At 36.2% G+C, this 18,896-nt stretch overlaps 1 protein-coding gene and 1 non-coding gene across 2 annotated transcripts in view; one reads left to right on the top strand and one right to left on the bottom strand.

The window, feature by feature from the left end:
- Nucleotides 1-3,071: 3,071 nt before the first annotated feature.
- Nucleotides 3,072-18,896, bottom strand: part of LOC140160961 (PDZ domain-containing protein 8-like) — an 84,529-nt gene continuing 68,704 nt past the window's right edge. The window contains 1 exon segment of the mRNA XM_072184308.1: nt 3,072-5,051. Coding sequence (XP_072040409.1) covers nt 4,776-5,051 — 276 coding nt within the window. The 3' untranslated portion in view covers nt 3,072-4,775.
- On the top strand, nt 16,906-16,979 carry Trnat-agu (transfer RNA threonine (anticodon AGU)). Its single transcript has one exon. It is a non-coding gene; the product is annotated as a tRNA-Thr (tRNA).

The raw sequence follows: 18,896 nt of genomic DNA, 5'->3' as shown, positions 1-18,896 counted from the left end.
GTCACACCTTCCATAGGGGTGATGGATTTCAACTGAAATAGCCCATTTTGAGTAACAGTAACTTGTCTCACCATCACTGCGACTGCTAGTATGATACCGGTATCACTTTCTGAAATAGGATAGAGGCATGCAGCAAGTGAGATTCAGTGTTATTATATCCATATCTTAGTTGTACTGGTTGCTGAATGTTACCCGATGCTCAATGCATGAAAATTATACCTGTATGTCTGTCGAGGTGTGTTCTTATCTAGCCAAAGTGATGCAAAAACAGGGCTATATATATTGGTACGGTTACATCAACAGTTTCCTAAAACTGAAGTTATAAATGTTTGATATCAATATTTGATTGGGGTTGTGGCTTTCACAACATGGGAATTTAAACATTTTAATAAGATTTCAACAGGTTTGCCTCCATAACATATATTAAAGGAAGGACATATTTATGATATCGATATTTATTATAACCGATTGAAAACTAACAGATGAGACTTTCAGCATTTTTCTATTAGAATAAAAAGCGGCTTTTATCCGGTTTGGGGATTAAAGATTAGCAGTAGAAAATGCCGTCCTCCGGTATATGGCCACGAATGCCGGCTAAATTTTCTCCGCTATTTCGCCGGCATTTATCCTTCTAAAACTAGGGATTTTTTTTCCGGAGAGGAGAGCTGGCTTTCGTCAATAGAAAACCTTATTAAGGTTTAATCACGATGTGGGGGGATGACAACTGGCAAATATGCAAATGACATTAGCGGCATTGAGTATTTACCCGGTATTTAGCGCAGTAGAAAATCACGGTGAGCAGGAATGTTCCGGTTTAATCTCTAACTGGAATGATTCTTTATTATACCGATGTTCAATAGAAAAACGCTGAAAGATACCAATCATTACTGACCCTTTGTAAAGTCATATCAAAATGAAGATCTACTCCCAAAGTGTGTGCATACGCCTTTCATACTCACACTTAATTACTCCATACGCTTTGCAGAAGCCTTCTGGCACGTTGTTAGAAAAGTGCAAAACACAAAAATGTATCTATTGTACACAGGTTTTGGGGAGAACTTCCTTTTCAGGAGCAATATGGCGGATTTGTGCCACGGGTCAATTACAAAGAAAGGAAACAAGATTTATAACAGTAAAATAAATTTCTTTTGAACAAAACAAATATTTTACTCACTATTGACGTTCATAATGATAGATATACAGATAATGAGAGAATTTTCAGGAAAAACTATATGCCATTTCCAATAATGAATGATACAATCAAATAATGAAAATAAAAATCATACATATATAATTACACAATATAAAATAATATTCTCAAAATTCTTGTAATTTACATAGTACATCATTCAATATAAAAGTATGTTTATAATGACAATTAGAGAATAAAGGTATTGTCTTTAGCCGCTGCTGTGCATCTATCATCTCATATAACACAGGCGACATCATTATTTTAAGTAAAACCATTATTTCAAGTTTTATGCCAAAAATAATAGTGTCACTTGTGTTATATAGGACAATAGATTCACAGCAGCAGCTAAAACTAATAGCTTTATTCTCATTCTTAAACACTTTAATTCAAATAAAAATATTAGTCATAAGTATACCGAATTTTAATTAAATCAACTCCTACATTTTAATTACCTAGAGCTTAGAATCGATCTGTCCCAATTTTGGTATACACCTCCAATTGGTTCAAATAGTGGGTATGCGTATCGCTATGAGCCGTGTTATATCGTCTCATATCACATGGCTAAGAACCAATAAGATTGCAGGAACTTTCTCAAGTGTTTAAGAATCACAAATATAATATTATTAGAGTTAGAAAATAAATCAAGTTGATGAAAGCCATTAGTACTCGATCTATATGTTACTAATTACGCTATATCCTCCTACAGTTTATTTGCTTCATCTAGTTTGGAATCATGTGTGTGCCAAGCTAATTAACAAGACAGTTTTTTCTTTGCCCCCCCCCTCCCTTCAGGATCAAATATTACAGAAAATCTACTATTTTGGCTGAAAATCACCATTTTGGATGAAAATCACCTTATTTTGAAGGAAAATTTCCCTATTTTGGTCGAAAAGCACCAAGTATACCAAGTAAGTACATGCACCTCATAGGCAACCAACCCAAAGGGATATCTCTTTCATATTCAATGAATTTGATAGAATGTTATGCATTTTCTGGAATTGATTGGAATTAATTTTTTCTACAAAATACTGAACTTTTGCAGCCTTTATATTGGCAATATAAATAGTCACGCAATAACATACAGCATCTATATCTGTATATATGATAACTGAAATCAGTTGGAAAACATTCAATCAAAATTTGAAACTGAGCTATTGTATATTGCACTATAACGGATAAAATGGCACATTAATAAAGTTTGTTCAGCTTATATAAGGCGGAAAAAATAAAAGACTCATAACATTGTGTATTGATATAGAATGGCATGTATGCAGTTGGTAGTTTGTAATGTGTGACTGGCGCACGCTTCTGTGAATTTACGCAAGTGTGAGTTGGGACTTTATTGATGCGCACCCCGCACAGTAACAAAAGCCAAATAATTTCAGCCTTATATAGCCGAACAATGAGCTTATGAGGCAAAGTAAACCATTGGGCTATTATATTTGATATCCATACACCCCCTATGGAAGATGTGACCTTAATTTCCTACACAGGGGGTACACATTTCAAATGGAGTCACCCATTCAGGTAACCATATTTGAAATTCACACTCCCTGTGTGTAAGATTAAGGTCATGTCTTCCATAGGGGGTGTATGGATATAAACTGGAATAGCTAGCTCAATTTAGGTAACACACAAACATGTTATCTATTTACCTACTTGTCTGATAATATAGGCGTCTAAATGTGGCAGTATCAGGGCTGTCAACATTTTGGAATTGCCTGGCGTGAGACAGAGGCGTACCGGGATTTGCCGACTTCAATGTTCATTTTGACCCATGCTTATTTGAGCCACGGCGCTCGAGAATGTGAAAAGCGGGGGGGGGTATGAACAACTATTTATTCATGGCGATCGTGAGATTTTACTCAATATTCAGCTTTTTGCGTGAGATTTACTTTTAGGCGTGAGATTATACTACCTTGGCGTGAGACCGTGAGAAAGTGACCCAATGCGTGAGACTCACGTCCAATGCGTGAGAGTTGACAGCCCTGCAGTATGTTGTAGAAGAGGAAAAATAGTCCACCTCCTGCTTATGGTGACCAAAAAGATCATGGGGCTTTGATGTCCCTCCCAAGACACACAATCACATTTCATCTTCTATTGGGTCAACATTTGCTGGGCATATTGTAATGAACAATTTTATTATGGCTGACAAACCCAGCCACTTTACTAAAACTTGATCAAAGCTTTAAGGCAATACAAAGCTGCAAACAGATAGTCAGTTACTTTAACTATAACTTTACAGGCAGACATACCATCCAGCCTGACCAGCCTCATGGGTCTTGGAGAGTGTAAGTGAAAACAAAGTTAACTGTGAGCTTATTTTCTTGAATTTATCCAACGATACAGCAATCTACTCTAACACCACTAACAATTACGTCACCACCATCTTTCTTATACTTTTCAATATATACATAATTTCTCATAGACATCATATAGCATTGTACAAAAGAAGAGCTCAGAAGATCAAGTAAAGGAAAGGCACAAATGAAATACTCAAGGGTTTGTAGGTTTATGTTTGTTTGTTTGCTAATGTTGCTCATCCTACATGTAATAGCTTTAGTTTCATTCTTGGGTATTTTATACAAATTTCAATACATAATTAGTAAATAGTAGTCTTAAAAAGTACACAACTAGGATTCTAAAAAGTTTTAAAAAATACCATTATAGATTATAATAATAATCTAAAAAAGAAACATTTCTATAGATGGAAGATTATGAATTAATTAATATCTATCACCTTCAGAGTTTGAAGGGTATAAACTTGGTCAAAGAAGTTGGTCATACAAGCTGCTTCTAGTCAAACGACAAAATTAATTGGCGATTTCTGGATTGTTTTCACACATGAGAAAGAAACCCCAAACAAACAATAGATCAGGTGCAAAAACTTCCATTGTTAATAACTGAAAATATATCTAGTTATTGCACCATGTATGTATTATTACACAATAGAAAGTGATGGGGGTAGATCCACAGCAGCTGAAAGGAGTATCCCATCATGCATTGCAGTATACGCTTGCTCCATAGCAAATGTATACAAAATATTAACAAGAGCCGCTTAGATATTGAGAGCTATTGATAGATTCACAATACTCTATGGGTGATATTTTTTCAAACAAAAGTCTAAGCTTCCCTGATTTAAGAGAGTAATTGAACGTTGAAGTGTGGAATTTTGTGTACATTTTCTATGGCACAATCAGATATATAATGGTACCGCAAAGCATAATGGGATACTCCCTTCAGCTGCTGTGGGGTAGAGCTATACTAACAATGAAAACTTTTGTCTCTGATCCGTACTCAAATTACACAGTATTAATTAATATCTGGATAGGCTAAATAATAAGGCAAAGATTTTGTGTTAGGGATAAGTCAAAAAAACAGAAAATCGTAATCGCTGTTTATCACACTGAAGTGTTATAAAACAACACATTTCTGTTTTTCTGAAAGTACAGTCCAATAATATCATCAGAGCAGACATAAATAAAGTAAGCATATTGGTCACAACTTTATGGTCAATGGCATTAGACAGAATACACAGTCACAACATGATGGTCACTCCATGGAATACATACATTACCAGTTGTCAGTGACCATTGGCCTGGGATGTATTAGTCACCTGCGGAATAGGAATACTGTTATTGGCTTCCGGAGTCTGTGCCTGCGATGTCTCGTTCACATGCTGAATACCGGCACAATAATGAAGCATTAGCATGGCAAGAGTTTGCATGCGCTCCTCACTTCGGGTTAGCCGGTCTTCTAAAGCTGCTTTCTCACGAGGGCGCTTTGCTCCTTGGACATCTTGGGCGAGCTGCAGCTGTCTGTCGGCTTCGGCATCTATCTCTTTCTGGAGTTTGTTTACCTGAGTGCAAGGTGAAAGAATGTAAAACAAGAATTATGTAACATTGGCATTGAAACTATACTATGATTCATTCATTTTAAAATAGAAACACCTTCATACTATCAGGCCTTGTCTTTTGAGTGAGAGTGATCACTCGCCATCACTTGCCTAAAATCAGGAAAGTTGAAAAAGCACTTTCCTGCTAAAATGAAGCTGAGGAGAGCTTTTTATCACTCGCCTACATTTGGTGTAATACTAATACAAGTGATTAAAATCACTCGCCTACAGCTCACCTGACAAGTTTTGAGGAAAATGATTTGTCAATCGCCAGCAATTTTCGAAAAGACAAGGCCTGTTTAACTATACACCATCATTTCTTTTTTAAACCAAGATTTTTGTCGACTTTTTTTTACAGAAATGTCAGATTCAGCAGTCAATCAATTTATATCAATAATTCTATTTTGCCAAGTTGCATTTTGTCCACATTGCTGTTTGGGCCCAATCATTTGTTTTTGTTTCCAATTATTCATTCTACTATATATACAATGGACTTGTTGGTTGAAAACATTTGACAAGATGAGAGTGTGCATTTTTTTTGCATGTATCTTCAAATGCCTTTCCAATGTGTCCAACAACACTATAGTTTGATCAGCTCGTAATAGGCGGAAAATGTTAGGCTTTTACCACTACGCTGAAAAGTAGACCGTTAAGAGTGCTATTAGTTGACCTGACTGGTCTTTATTTTGTGTGTTAAAGTTAGTAGACAACGTATAGGACTTGAATTAATAATTAGTGATGCTTCTGGCAAGATGTCACAAGACAATTCTCAAAATAACATATTTTGATATTAATCCGCAATGTTATAAGGCCCGCCGATTACGAGCTGATCAAAGTATATACGCTTATTCTTCAGATAATAATCGGTAACTCTTTGCAAATTACTACTCAAATGTGTGCCTATACATTCATTATATAGTTAGAACAAATAAATTTCACATGTTCTCATTGGAGTCATTCTCTCCAAATTAACAGCAAAGTCTTATTATGAAGCAAAACTTTTGAGTCATTTCCCCCCCCAAATTAACAGCAAAGTCTTATTATGAAGCAAAACTTTTGAGTCATCCCCCCCCACCCAAAATAACAGCAAAGTCTTATAATGAAGCAAAAAATTTATGACAAACTTATGAATGTGTATGCCTTGGTCTATCAGATTAGATTACAGATTGTATGATTGCATATATGTACTGTATGTTATACATTTACACGTAAGAGATCTCTGTAATACATTTTGTACTTAAATCTAGTTGTCTTTTTATGTATGGTAATTGTTTCCATGTATTTTGTTGGATTAATGTGTAAAAAGGATGCATTGTTTCTCTGACTTAGGTGCATCACCTCCATCATTGCATTTTGTAGTTTAATATTGGAAATGAGGTTATCTTGTAAGTTATCTGTTTTGTCATTTTGTTTGATTAAAAAAACCCACTTTTACTTAATTTTATTTTGAATGTCAGTCTTCCCGCTAAATTGTGGGAATTGCCTGCCAGCTGCCTTCTGCAAAAGGTTATAAATAAATAAAATAAAATAAAATAAACAAATCTTGAAACATTAATACCATTTTACTTGATCGGGTAACAACATTACAACACACTCTTCACAGTCGTTATACCTTTGCAACCAATTAAACCATCAATCTAACTCCAATTTTCTACTAGGTTTTGACGAAAGTAGATTAGAGGCTGATTATTTCCTGGCAAGTTTGACGGGAACATGTTTTTGGCTTATGCCATCTCACAGTTGTTGCGCATCCCCTCAAAGAAGTAGGAGCACTTACATGGGCCCCTAGCTGAATACCTTGTTGGAATATATTTCAAAGCCTTCTGAATAATTCTGAGTTGTCAGTCATAATACAGCAATATGGCTATTCCAGTTGAAATCCATACACCCCCTATGGAAGACATGACCTTAATAGTCCATACAGGGAGTGTGAATTTCAAACGGGGTTACCTAAATGGGTGACTCAATCTGAAATCTATTAGACCCCCTGTGTAGGAGATTAAGGTCATGTCTTCCACAGGGGGTGTATGGATTTGAACTCAAACAGCCCATTGTGGGTTATATATCACACTTATGCTGGAGGAATCAGTCCATACAAAATTGTGCACATAAACATGAGTATGGCGAGTGTTTTCTTCCATTCCTGTATAGGCTTGTTTGGTCAAATGCAATACACACACCATACACTAGGATCCACAACATGCTCATCTATCACCGGCACAGTTCTTTAATCCCAATACATTTGTACATACATTGAATGACCTTTGAAAATTTGCGTACAAAAACTCATACTCTGCAAGTTGAGGTCAAATATTGCACTATGATTGTTTAATTAAGGTTAGAGAACTATGTCAATGGGATGAGGTTATTGTGCTCCACAGTGTTACATCAGAGCTCATGATGTTTTAAAAGCAGGAAATGAATGCACAGATGAAAACAACACTTGTTGAAATTACATGCATTTATAGCTCTCAATGTAGTGTTCGTTTGCTGCAAATCCACCGTCCTAATGCTCTGTGTGCTGCCAGGCTTCAACATAAAAGGCCAAGTTTTGAGATATTATCTCAAAATATTAAGCGCTATCTCAGGAACCACTGAACCTATAGTGTGCTTGTTTGTACTCATTTTAATGCACTTTTTATGCTGATTCCAAATATGGTCATGCAAAAGTAAAATTTTAAAATGCTTGAGTTTTTAAAGAGAATATAGAACTTGTCATCTGCAGCCGACACCTGTGTGGAGAATATTAAACAGACGTAAAGCCAGTATCGTAATTTTTCAAAGTTCCGGTATGCACCATTGATCAGGACTGCATCTAGTATTTGTATGGAATGAGGATTCTCTCATATTCACGAGGGCTGTTTGTTCTACTGTGTTCTACTGTGTTCCTTTGCAATGATGTGAAAGACATGAAATTAAGACAGTGCTTTGAAACCAGCCAATTGCAATTGTGTATAGGATATCAGAAATGTCACACTCAATGCAGTAAAAAGCTCTGAACAATTGAGAACATAGATCAAAAATGAGGAAAATTACTTTTTAAAGCTAAAAACAGCACAAAAACAGTGTAAAAACACCATAAACGGGTTGAAAATTTTTAAAAAAAAACATACATTTTGGCAACAACAAAAAGTGAAAATCAGCTGAAAAGAGGATCTCGCACATCCATGTAAAAAAAAGGTGTATGTCATATTTTAAATGCACGGAATATTGAAAAAAATCATTTTCACTCTTGAATTGTTCAAGTCACAATAAAATGTTATCCTCTGCAAACCTAGCAACAAATGAGATCTTATACCCTTAACTATTAACTGCCACTAATGTAGGATTGATGTTTTAATATAGGAAGCCTAAGCCTGAATATATAAGCATGATAACAACAGTGTGTTGGCGTGGATGACACCTGTCACTTAGAAATATCAAGTTGGCCTCATCATCATTCTCAATCATCTCTCTAATAAGTGTGAATAAAAGGTCATCAATCACCTAGACCACTGATATCAAAGTGTTATCATAGTATCAGTAAAGGCTCCTGGGTGATGCATGCTCTCTCTTCCTTCATATTCATCCTAAAACTCATCAAATTGTGTGCATAAAACAAGGCTAATCAGTAATACTGGTATAATTTTGTCCAAAGGGTGATTTAGTTCTTAATTGGGTCAAATTTCTTCGAGTCAAAGTGAGTTTCCTAAAGTACAATATCAATGCATGACCATTAAGGATTCATAACCTCGTGAATAAATTTGATGATTGCATTCCAATCATATCTTATTATTTGTAAACATGTGAACGCGTCTGTGTATTTAAAAGTTGTGATTGGCTTTTAAACACATCTTGTTTTATGAATACCCTAAAAAACAGATGCAAAGTCATTATCCCAGAGAGTGAAATCACTCTTTGGGATAAGAGTCTAATGGAAAACCTATGAGTATGAGTCAAATAATACTCTCAGCTTTGGGTTAATGACATTATTCAGTATTCACCGCTGGGCTATTGACCATTTGGATTGGATATGAATAACATATCTACACTCACTGTGTTGACATGATATGATGATGCTGAAAATTAATTGGTCAGTGACTCTGTAGCTGGCATTAAAGCCATAATGTACGATCTTTTAATAGGAATTTGGTTAATTTTATTCAAGCATGATTTTTTTTCATATTTGTAATGTTTACACATGTCCCAACTTACACTTACACTTGAATCAGCCAAAGTTGTTGTGTGTGTATATAATACGAGAACAGAGCAATTTTTTTGAATGTCAACGTAATATGGCATTAAATCCCCCATAAAGCTCCAATTCAGCGGCCATGATAGTAAGTGTATCCTCTTTAATTTTACCTTATTATTTCAGGTTAAAATGGACAGAAAACATTCCTGTCAGTAATATTATTTCAACACTTTTGGAAAAGAATTAACAACAAAATTTGACTAAGTGAACATTTTATAATTCAAACAATGGGCACTGGTAAATGTATGCAAATTTTATGCAATAATTTAGGTGCATCTTTTATTTGTGATAGTACCATTTGAAGGTGCTACAACTTAAAATGTTAAATCAGTTTTATGCTTATAGCCAAAATAATACACATTCTTATTTTTCTACTTAAACAGGTATGATCCAATTTGTTTATGTTCTGTTTTCTATCTTACATTCAGGCCTACCATTAAACAAATTTTGATAAAATTATTCCAGCGGTTTTCATATGAGACGCTAAAACGTGTATAACAATGCTCCATGGGATAATTCTTCCAGTTGTGGTTACCACAATTCACCACAATTTTGTTCACACTATCTAAACGAAAAAATTTCCTGGGCATTAATTTTACTGGGGTAATGCAAAAAATAATAATTATGAGCTTTCTTCTGATACAAACATATATAAGATTTGATAAAGAAAAATGGGGGACAAGGCTGTTGTTTGGGTCACACCCCTTTAAAATTGTCAAAAATTAAATGCAAAATACCTGAATGGTTAAGAAACTTAAGGTGTGATGTGCAGGCACCATGCAACTATAAGTGTCAGTATGCCAAGGCACAATATGACAAGTATACAGCCAAGTGGGCCCGTTACCTCAGGAGGTTGGTTCAAACTATTTATATCCAATAATGGAGGAGATAGATATCCTCCTTGCGGAATAAGGATGGTTTTTGTTGCGCCACTTTTAATTGTTTTTGGGTCACACCCATCTGCGCTAAGTTAAGTATGGTCTTGTGTATCTCACAGTCCCTAATGGTCCTACTAGTTTTATGTTATAATAATCATTTGTTTCAATTGACCTTTTCGGTAAATCCCATAAGCCTTAGCGAGTAAACCTGAGATGTTGTCATTTGACGTCTGCAAAGCGTCATGCCGATGTGCGCATCGTTTAGCGAACATACTTACTGTGCATTAAAAGTCGGTGTGACGTCAAATGATGACATCACTGCTGTACTCGCAAAGGCTTAAGGGATTTACCGAAAAGGTCAATTGGCAAAGATAGTCACTTCATCTATTAATATGGTTCCATTACAATTAAATACAATAAGGATGTGTGTTTGATTAATTTTGCAAGGTGTCAAATGTCACAAAAAACAACAACTTGCCCATATTCAGCGAAGATCAATTTTTTTGATTTTTTTTCCTTCATGGAATGTAATACTGTGACCAAAGTTGCCCCAAAGGCGGGGTAACTTTGGTCAGGTCATTTTAACCCCTAGGGCACCCTTACAAAATTATTTAAAATCTTTTTCAACTTCAAGGTGTAGAAGGGAACCCTAATGTCACAAAAAAGAGTTAATTAGAAATATAATTGGTTTTGTTTGGGAGCAGTGGTTTAAAAACTCTGAAAAGTGCCCAAAGTTACCCCATTTTACGGTAATTTGTGTAGAGAGAGGAATTGGTTTTGGGCTGTGTATTTAGAATCGGGGGTGAAGGACTATGGCATATTTTGGTAGGCTATTATGTAATTATGTATCGTTCCATTATCCAGGCGGACCGAACCGAGACTGTGGGACAGTCTCTGAACAGCCACATGCAATCCATAAGTAGTCTGAAAACAAAAATATCATGACCTTTTCTATCAAGATGCGAAAAAATTTCACCACTTTCGGTTAATCTCATTCATATTTAATGACTGCCAACTTGAAGATGGGAATTCACACACATTATTTTTGGTACTGTGTCACATTGTGACGTGTCATTTGCACAGAGGAAGAGACATTTATAAAGAAATAAGCTAAGACAAAAAAGAAAAAGACAGCAAAATAGAGAGGGGAGGGAGAGAGAGTGCCCTTTTCAAGTTGAAAGATGGAAAGAGAGAGATTTTTTTTATCTAGAGTCTGCTTTTATTAATTCTTCGAATTTTGCCTGTAAACAATCTACTTCAACACATTTGGGCATTAATTATTTAAAGTCTTGAAAATGTAGCGTAAGTCATGTGTTTCCCTAGGTGATTTATCAGACTTAAATCTATTAGAATGCATACAGTATACACTCCCAGATCCTAAACTTTTGAATAAGGCTCTCACCAATTCGATAAAGAATAATTATAATCTGCGGAGGGCTTGGGCAATTTGTTTAATTGTAATTATGACCTCTTGAGGTGATACGGTTTCCCAAATTTGCTCTAATCCTTAAACAATGATCCAATGTAGAACACTTTATTCAGATCATCTTTCTCTGATATGAAAAGGGTCGTCATTAAAGGGACATTCAAAGATTTGTGTTGAACACAAACATATTTAGGCCTTTTTTGTACTTCTTAGCTGATTTTGTCAAAGTTTTCCCCCCTTGAAGTTGTTTTACCCCCTTGCCCCTTCTGAAAACTCTTGGCTACACCACTGTATGGGATCACAATTGTAATACCTTTTATTTTGTATAGGAAAAGAAAGTGCTTGCAACTTATTTTAGTAATATTTATGAGCTGGTGAAAAACATTGTATATTTTTATTTTCACAGCACATGGTATTTATTTAGTCAAAATAATATGTTGATTGTAACTTTCAATTATCAATTCCTGTTAAATTAGGAATGCACCACATACTAAACAAATCAGTCAACCAACCTCACATGCAACAGTTGTTGACTGTTTTTATCTATGCCCGTGGAACGGTGGCATAGATATTGTCTTTGTTCTGTTTAGTCTTCTCCTTCTCCTTCTTCTTCTTCTTCTTCTTCTTCTCAAGATCACTTTTTACACCACTCTAGCTCAAGAACCAAAGCAGCCTCTGGGCCCAAACTTGGTATACTGATGGCCCATGGCCCTTAGCATCATCCTAGAGTACCTCGACCCCAGAGGTCAAAGGTCATGGGCTACAGGGGGCAATATGTGTAAAATTTCAAACAGCTCTAGCTCAAGAACTACAGCGCCCTCAGGGTTCATACTTAGTATAATGATGGCCCATGACCTCTAGAAGTAACTTATGGTAGCCACGACCCCAGAGGTCAAAGGTCACAGGCTACAGGGAGCAATATGTGTAATTTTTAAAACGCTTTAGCTAAAGAACTATAGCACCCTCAGGGTTCATGCTTGGTACAATGATGGCCCATGACCCTTAGATATTTCCTGAATTAACATCGACCCCAGAGGTCAAAGGTCATGGGCTACAGGGAGCAATATGTGTAAAATTTCAAACAGCTCTAGCTCAAGAACTACAGCGCCCTCAGGGTTCATACTTGGTACAATGATGGCCCATGACCCTAGATGTATTCTATGGTAGCCACAACCCCAGAGGTCAAAGTTCAAAGGCTTTAAATAGCAAACTAGGTACAACCTGTTAACACAGTGTAACGCAATAGGTAGCGTTTTGTTAGCTACCTGTGTTTGCAATGATAACGGCCCGAATCGTACGTCAAGGAAATTGATCACTTAACAAAAATATCCTTAAAAGGGAATGTGTAGGCATTTTGATATTGGTATTGGTGCCTTGGACCACCTCAAAAGGCTGTCATTGTGGGACATGGAGTATGGTTGGTTAATGGGTGTTAGGAGGGTTAAGGGTTGTCACGGTTTGTAAGGGGGTGACCAAGGGGGTGGTCACCAGTTTTTTTAGATTTGGCGCCCAATTGGGCGCTTTTTTAAATATTTTAAGTGCTATGAGGATGATTCTTATATCAATTAAAGCTTATAAAAAGGACTTCCATATAATGGTCACCAACTTTTGGTTTGGCGCCCAATTGGTATTTTATATTAAGGTGCAATGGGGATAATACTTATATCAATTAAAGTTTATAACAAGGGCTTCCACATGGTGGTCACCAACTTTTGGATGTGGCGCCCAATTGGGCGCTTTTTAATTTTAGGTGCTATGAGGATGATTGATACTTATATCAATTAAAGTTTATAACAAGGGCTTTCACATGTTGGTCAGTAACTTTTGCATTGGGAGTGCTTGGTTAAGGGGTGGGGTCACGGGCATAGATATTCGTGTTTGCTCAAACACAAGTGGTTTCTAGTTGTGTTTCTTTCTCTTCATTGGGAGCTAAAACTACCCCAGACAGCTTCATCTCATGAATACTCTAAATAACAATCACTGAACATTTGTTCTACCAGGGCTATGAAATCCACGGTATCATGGTACGGCGTTCCCAGAAAAAAAAATCAACACAGGAAAAATATTTTAAAACATCTTAAATCTTTAATACTATTTTCCTGCAGCTCTGAAAATATTCTGTGAACACTATCACTTGTAAAATATTTTTCTGCGAACTTTGTGATTAAATTGAAATAAAACTTGAGCACCAGTGACAGGAATGTTATGTAAACAAAAACAGATTTTAATTTTGTATGTGTTCTACAAGGCGTTTTAAGTATACAGAAATACTGTCTGATACTCCTAAACCATCCTCCCTATGAGTATTGTGACCCATTCCTGAGCCATTAGGCCAGTGTGGTCTTTGCAGCCATGGGGAGGGGGGGTTAAATCCCAAAATAAGCCTCTGATCTCCAATAAGCCTCTAACCACCCCATTTGCCCTTGTTTTGTATGTTTTCCAATTTTTGACCCTTATTGACAATTTCAACCCCCCATACATTTTTTCGAAGACCACACAGCATTAGCTAATGACCCTCCTCTACGGGCAGGCTTTCACACCTTTCAAGTTGGCCAGGGTGTTTTGTGTTTTTTTGGGTTTTTTCAGATGTCTGACAATAAATGGCTAATTTTACATGCATACAGGAAAAGGGAAAAAATCTCCAAAATGCCAAATCTGGGTCAGATGGGCCCCAGGATGGGCTCATAGAACAGGTTTCTTTTTCTTTGTTGTTTTAAAATGCACCATATTATTATTATAAAGGACCATCACTCAAAGACACTGCTCAAATATACATTTTATTTGACAAATAAACTAAAGCAAACAAAAAAAAAAAAAGTGAATGGGAATTTCATGTATGAATGAGTAATGGTATATGTCTGACAAAAAGTCATCCACGACTCCAGGCTACATCATGAAATATTCACCAATTTCTTCCGTCGGTCCTCCGCTGGCCAAGACATATGGGATGTTACTCTCTTCCCTGCTCAGAGTAGATCCCTAAAATTAGGCAACAAGGCAGCACACACCGAACCATAGAAGGGTCATGAATAATAAATGGCATGCAAAACTCTGCTGAAATTGAGATCTGAATTATACAGCACGTCAACGGCCCCGCTGCCATCGCGAGATGACAGCACAATCGAGTGTGGAGAATTTATTTTTCAATCAGTCATGCGCCGGTGAGGCCCTGGTGCACATGGTACGATTCACATGGTTACTGACTCATCTTACTGCCCTCAATAGAACATTTATGTGGATATGGTTAATTGCTAGTCGTAATTTATTTACTAGATTGAGTGGGAGATGGGAGTAATTTGGCTACTCCAGTTAAAATACATACACCCTCTGTAGAAGATATGATCTTAATATCCCACACAGGGAGTGTAAATTTCAAATGGGGTTACATGAATGGGTGACTCCATTTGAAATCAACACCCCCCGTGTGGGAGATTAAGGTCATGTCTTTCATAGGGGGTGTATGGATTTTGGATGGAATAGCCCATTATGATTTGGCTCTGATGTGTTAACTTTGCTCTCCTTCAACTGGTCAGGTGCCATGCTACCCAAATAAGAAGAAAGTGGCAGAAGGAAACAAAAGGGATGAGGAAGGAAACGATGTGGGAAGACTTTCAATTTGTAAATTAAAAAGGATAAACACCATGCAGAGGTGTGAGATTTACTAATACTGGAAGAAGAAATTGGTTGAAGAAAAGGATGAACAAATAGAAGTAAACAATGTAGACTTTCATTTTAAACAACATTTAACCCCTTATCATGTTTATGCTGACAGTAGTTATGTTTATTTTCGACTTTAAACTTGTGTGTGGTGAAGGGAACGATATAATAGCAAAGCGGCTTGGTATCAATTGCCATAGTCTGTATGTTTAGTGATTCTTTCCAGCAAATATAGTTTGACCAACTCGTAATCAGTTAGAATTGTTAGATTTCTACCACTACGCCGAAAAGTAGACCATGTTAAGAGTGATATAGTTGACCTGTTTGGTATGTATTGTGCATGTTAAATAAAGTAGACAGAGTATAGGACTTGAATTAATAATTTGTGAAATAACATATATTGATATTAATCCGCATGTTAAGTCCCACTGATTATGAGCTGATCAAAGTATAGCAACACATTTGAAATAATGTATAATGAAGGTCTAGTCCCCTCAAGACTTTTATATCATTATTTTATGTTTGCTTTCAATTTTCCTTCCGGAAAAAAAACATTAATTGAACACAGGTGTTGGAGCATAAGCAGGCCAGGTTATAGAAACCTGCATACTGCATAAAAACTCATGCATTAACAACATTATGTGACCCAAATAAGTGAGATGAGGACAATATTGTCAATTATAAGTCAATTATGACATTATTGTTTTTGGTTTTTTTCAACGTTCTTGTGCACTGGCCTACTCTGGGGAAAGATTAAAATTTGTTCATCCTATTAACCCAGAGAACTAAGTAAACTCATCCCAAAAAGAAAGTATCCAGTTTGATTTTATTCCATAAGTCACAGATGTGGCCTTAAATCAAAACCTACTAAAAGTATGTTACATATAAATTTTTTCCGCACAGTTTGATACCTCATTTGTTCAAATCAATGCAGAAATGATGACGAGTGACCATTTGAATGCAATCACCTCAATTTTAAAAGTTGCAGTAATTCCTATTGATTTGGTCCTGCTACTCAGTTATGGGTAGCGAAAGATCAAGGGCGCATCAGACTCACGTCTCACTAAGGGCATGCGCCGAAGACGTCTGACAGTCATTGATGCAGCAGGAGGACATACCAGATATTGCCTGTGAAGATTGAAGGGCAAAATATTAAGGAAGGAGTAAAAGAGTATCTGTATTCAATAAAACACACGAAGTGAAGTCAAATAGTCTTAGTTCATCTCTCTGTTATTGTGTACCTTTATAACGAATCTTCAGAAGAAGGAAAACCACATCAATTATGAATTACTGCAACTTTTAAAATTGAGGTCGTTGTATTTAAAAGGTCACTGTGTCATCAATTCTGCATTGATTTGGACAAATGAGGTATCAAACTGTGTGGAATAAATTTATCTGTAGCATACTTTTGGTAGGTCTTGATTTAAGACCCCATCTTTGACTTATGAACCAAAATCAAACTGGATACTTTCTTTTTGGGATGAGTTTATTATAATTTTCATACTTATGTGACTTCGTGTATTTATTATAAATATGCAGTTCTGATGCATTCCGCTAGGAATGCGACGAACACCATTCGAACCTAATACCTATAGATTTATATCTTCCGTTCTTCTCCAGCGTGCCTCTGTGGCTCAGTTGGTTAGAGCGTCGTGCTAGTATTACGAAGGTCGCCGGTTCGAATCCGGCCGGATGCACTGGTTTTTTTGTTGTTTTTTCAACGTTCTTGTGCACTGGCCTACTCTGGGGAAAGATTAAAATTTGTTCTTCAAATATATAATCTGTTCATCTGGAATTATTATTTTTGATAGATACAGTATCACATCTCATCCAAGAAGCATCATCAGGTTGACTGATCTAGCCTGAATCCTTCTGGCCTCTAATGGCGGCGCCTTTTTTTACCCACAATCCTTCACGTTGCCTTATTCGAGGCCTGAATTCTTTTGGTGTAAAAAAGAGGAGCGGTTCAAGACGGAATTCCGTCTTGAAATAATGAATAATTAATTAGCTGGAGCCTGGAGGGTCATGCGCAGTAGGTCAACACAGGGTTTTAGTCTCCTCCTCCGCCGGTAATAATTGAGTGGGTGGGATCAAACCGGCAGGGAGGAGACTATCATGACGAATTTGCTGTCTACCGTAGATAGCCGATAATTACAAGTAATTTTCATAGGCCTATGTATAAAATAAAAAAAGAACCCAAAATGCCCGTATCGTGGAGATATATTGTTTATGATTTATAAATTATTATATAATAAATATGCTCTTGAAATAAATATAAATATGGCATGATTTTCTAAATATTAGGCAATCATCATGAGAAATTAAAATATGCCCCTGGGCTGAATAGCTCTCATTTTTCTTCGGAAGTGGGAGGGTCCCACATATTCCAAAAGTCGGCGTCAATAAAATTGCGACCCCTTCCCTATTTCGGCAACAAAGATTTTATGACCCCCATAAACAGGCTCAAAATTGTATTAAAATCCGTCTTTTAAAATAAAATAAACACACTATCTGTGGTCAACTTGTGACTCCCTACATTTTGGGCATCAACAATTTTATGACCCCCCTTTTTCTCCCAAAAAATTATGACCCCCCCATATTTGGGACCCCACGTCCGAAGAAATTGATAGCCCCTGAATGACTGCACTAACCATTTTGATATGTCCAGTGGGGGGGGGGGGGCAGGATTTTTTGGGGGGGGGGCATAAAAATGAGGGGGGGGGGAAATCAAAGATGAAAAACATTTGCCTAAATTTTCTCAGTATAGTCAGTAGCCAAAATGTTTGAAATTCAGTCTCCAAATTTTTGTTCAAGAAAACAAATTAAGACAATTCAGTTGCGTTAAATTTGGTCAAAATATTTGGTAGGCCTATATCCAAATTTCTTTTTAAAAAAATGGTTTTGATTGGTCAAATTCTCTGCAGCACCCCCACAAATGGCCATTTTCCCCTCATCACACAAAACATTTTTCCCCTAGCAATTTTACAAATTTGTAGGTTTTTTCATGTTCCATAAAGAAACCCTCAACCATTAATTTATTGATCAGTCCTTACACCAGAAAACAAACACATAGATACATGTAAATTTGTATTATTATTCATTGTCATTTTATTTTTCTAAGACATGACTAACATAGTGCAAAAACACAGAGTAGTCCAACATGCAGTCAGTGTATGATTCAAAAAAAAATACATGATTAAACAAGTCTTACATTTTATAATAAAAACATTATTTAAAATTAGAACATTTTACTGGCAGTGTCAAAACTGTATTATTTTGAATAGGCATACTTAACATTAAACATATTTTTTAAAGGAATATCAACATTGAATAATAGGCCATGCCATTTAATAGTTTGTCTCAAAGAACAGTTTGTCCTTACAAGAATCATAATAAAGCAGCCAGCTTATAAATTACATTGTGGTACAATGTAGGTAGTCAAACAGGAAATAGCAACATTCAAAGCATTGTACAATGTAGGCTACACTTCACATTCTTAAAATTAGGTAAAAAAGGTAGAATAGCCTATTCATAAAATTTTTAAGAAATATAAATTCCAAACAAAATATATATGATCTTTCAGCCCCAATATTTCACAGGGACAATGAGAAAAA

This window comes from Amphiura filiformis, chromosome 9, assembly GCF_039555335.1.
Source record: "Amphiura filiformis chromosome 9, Afil_fr2py, whole genome shotgun sequence".
Lineage (NCBI taxonomy): Eukaryota > Metazoa > Echinodermata > Ophiuroidea > Amphilepidida > Amphiuridae > Amphiura > Amphiura filiformis.
The sequence above is the reverse complement of the archived record's forward strand: the minus strand, read 5'-3'. Positions and strand labels throughout refer to the sequence as shown.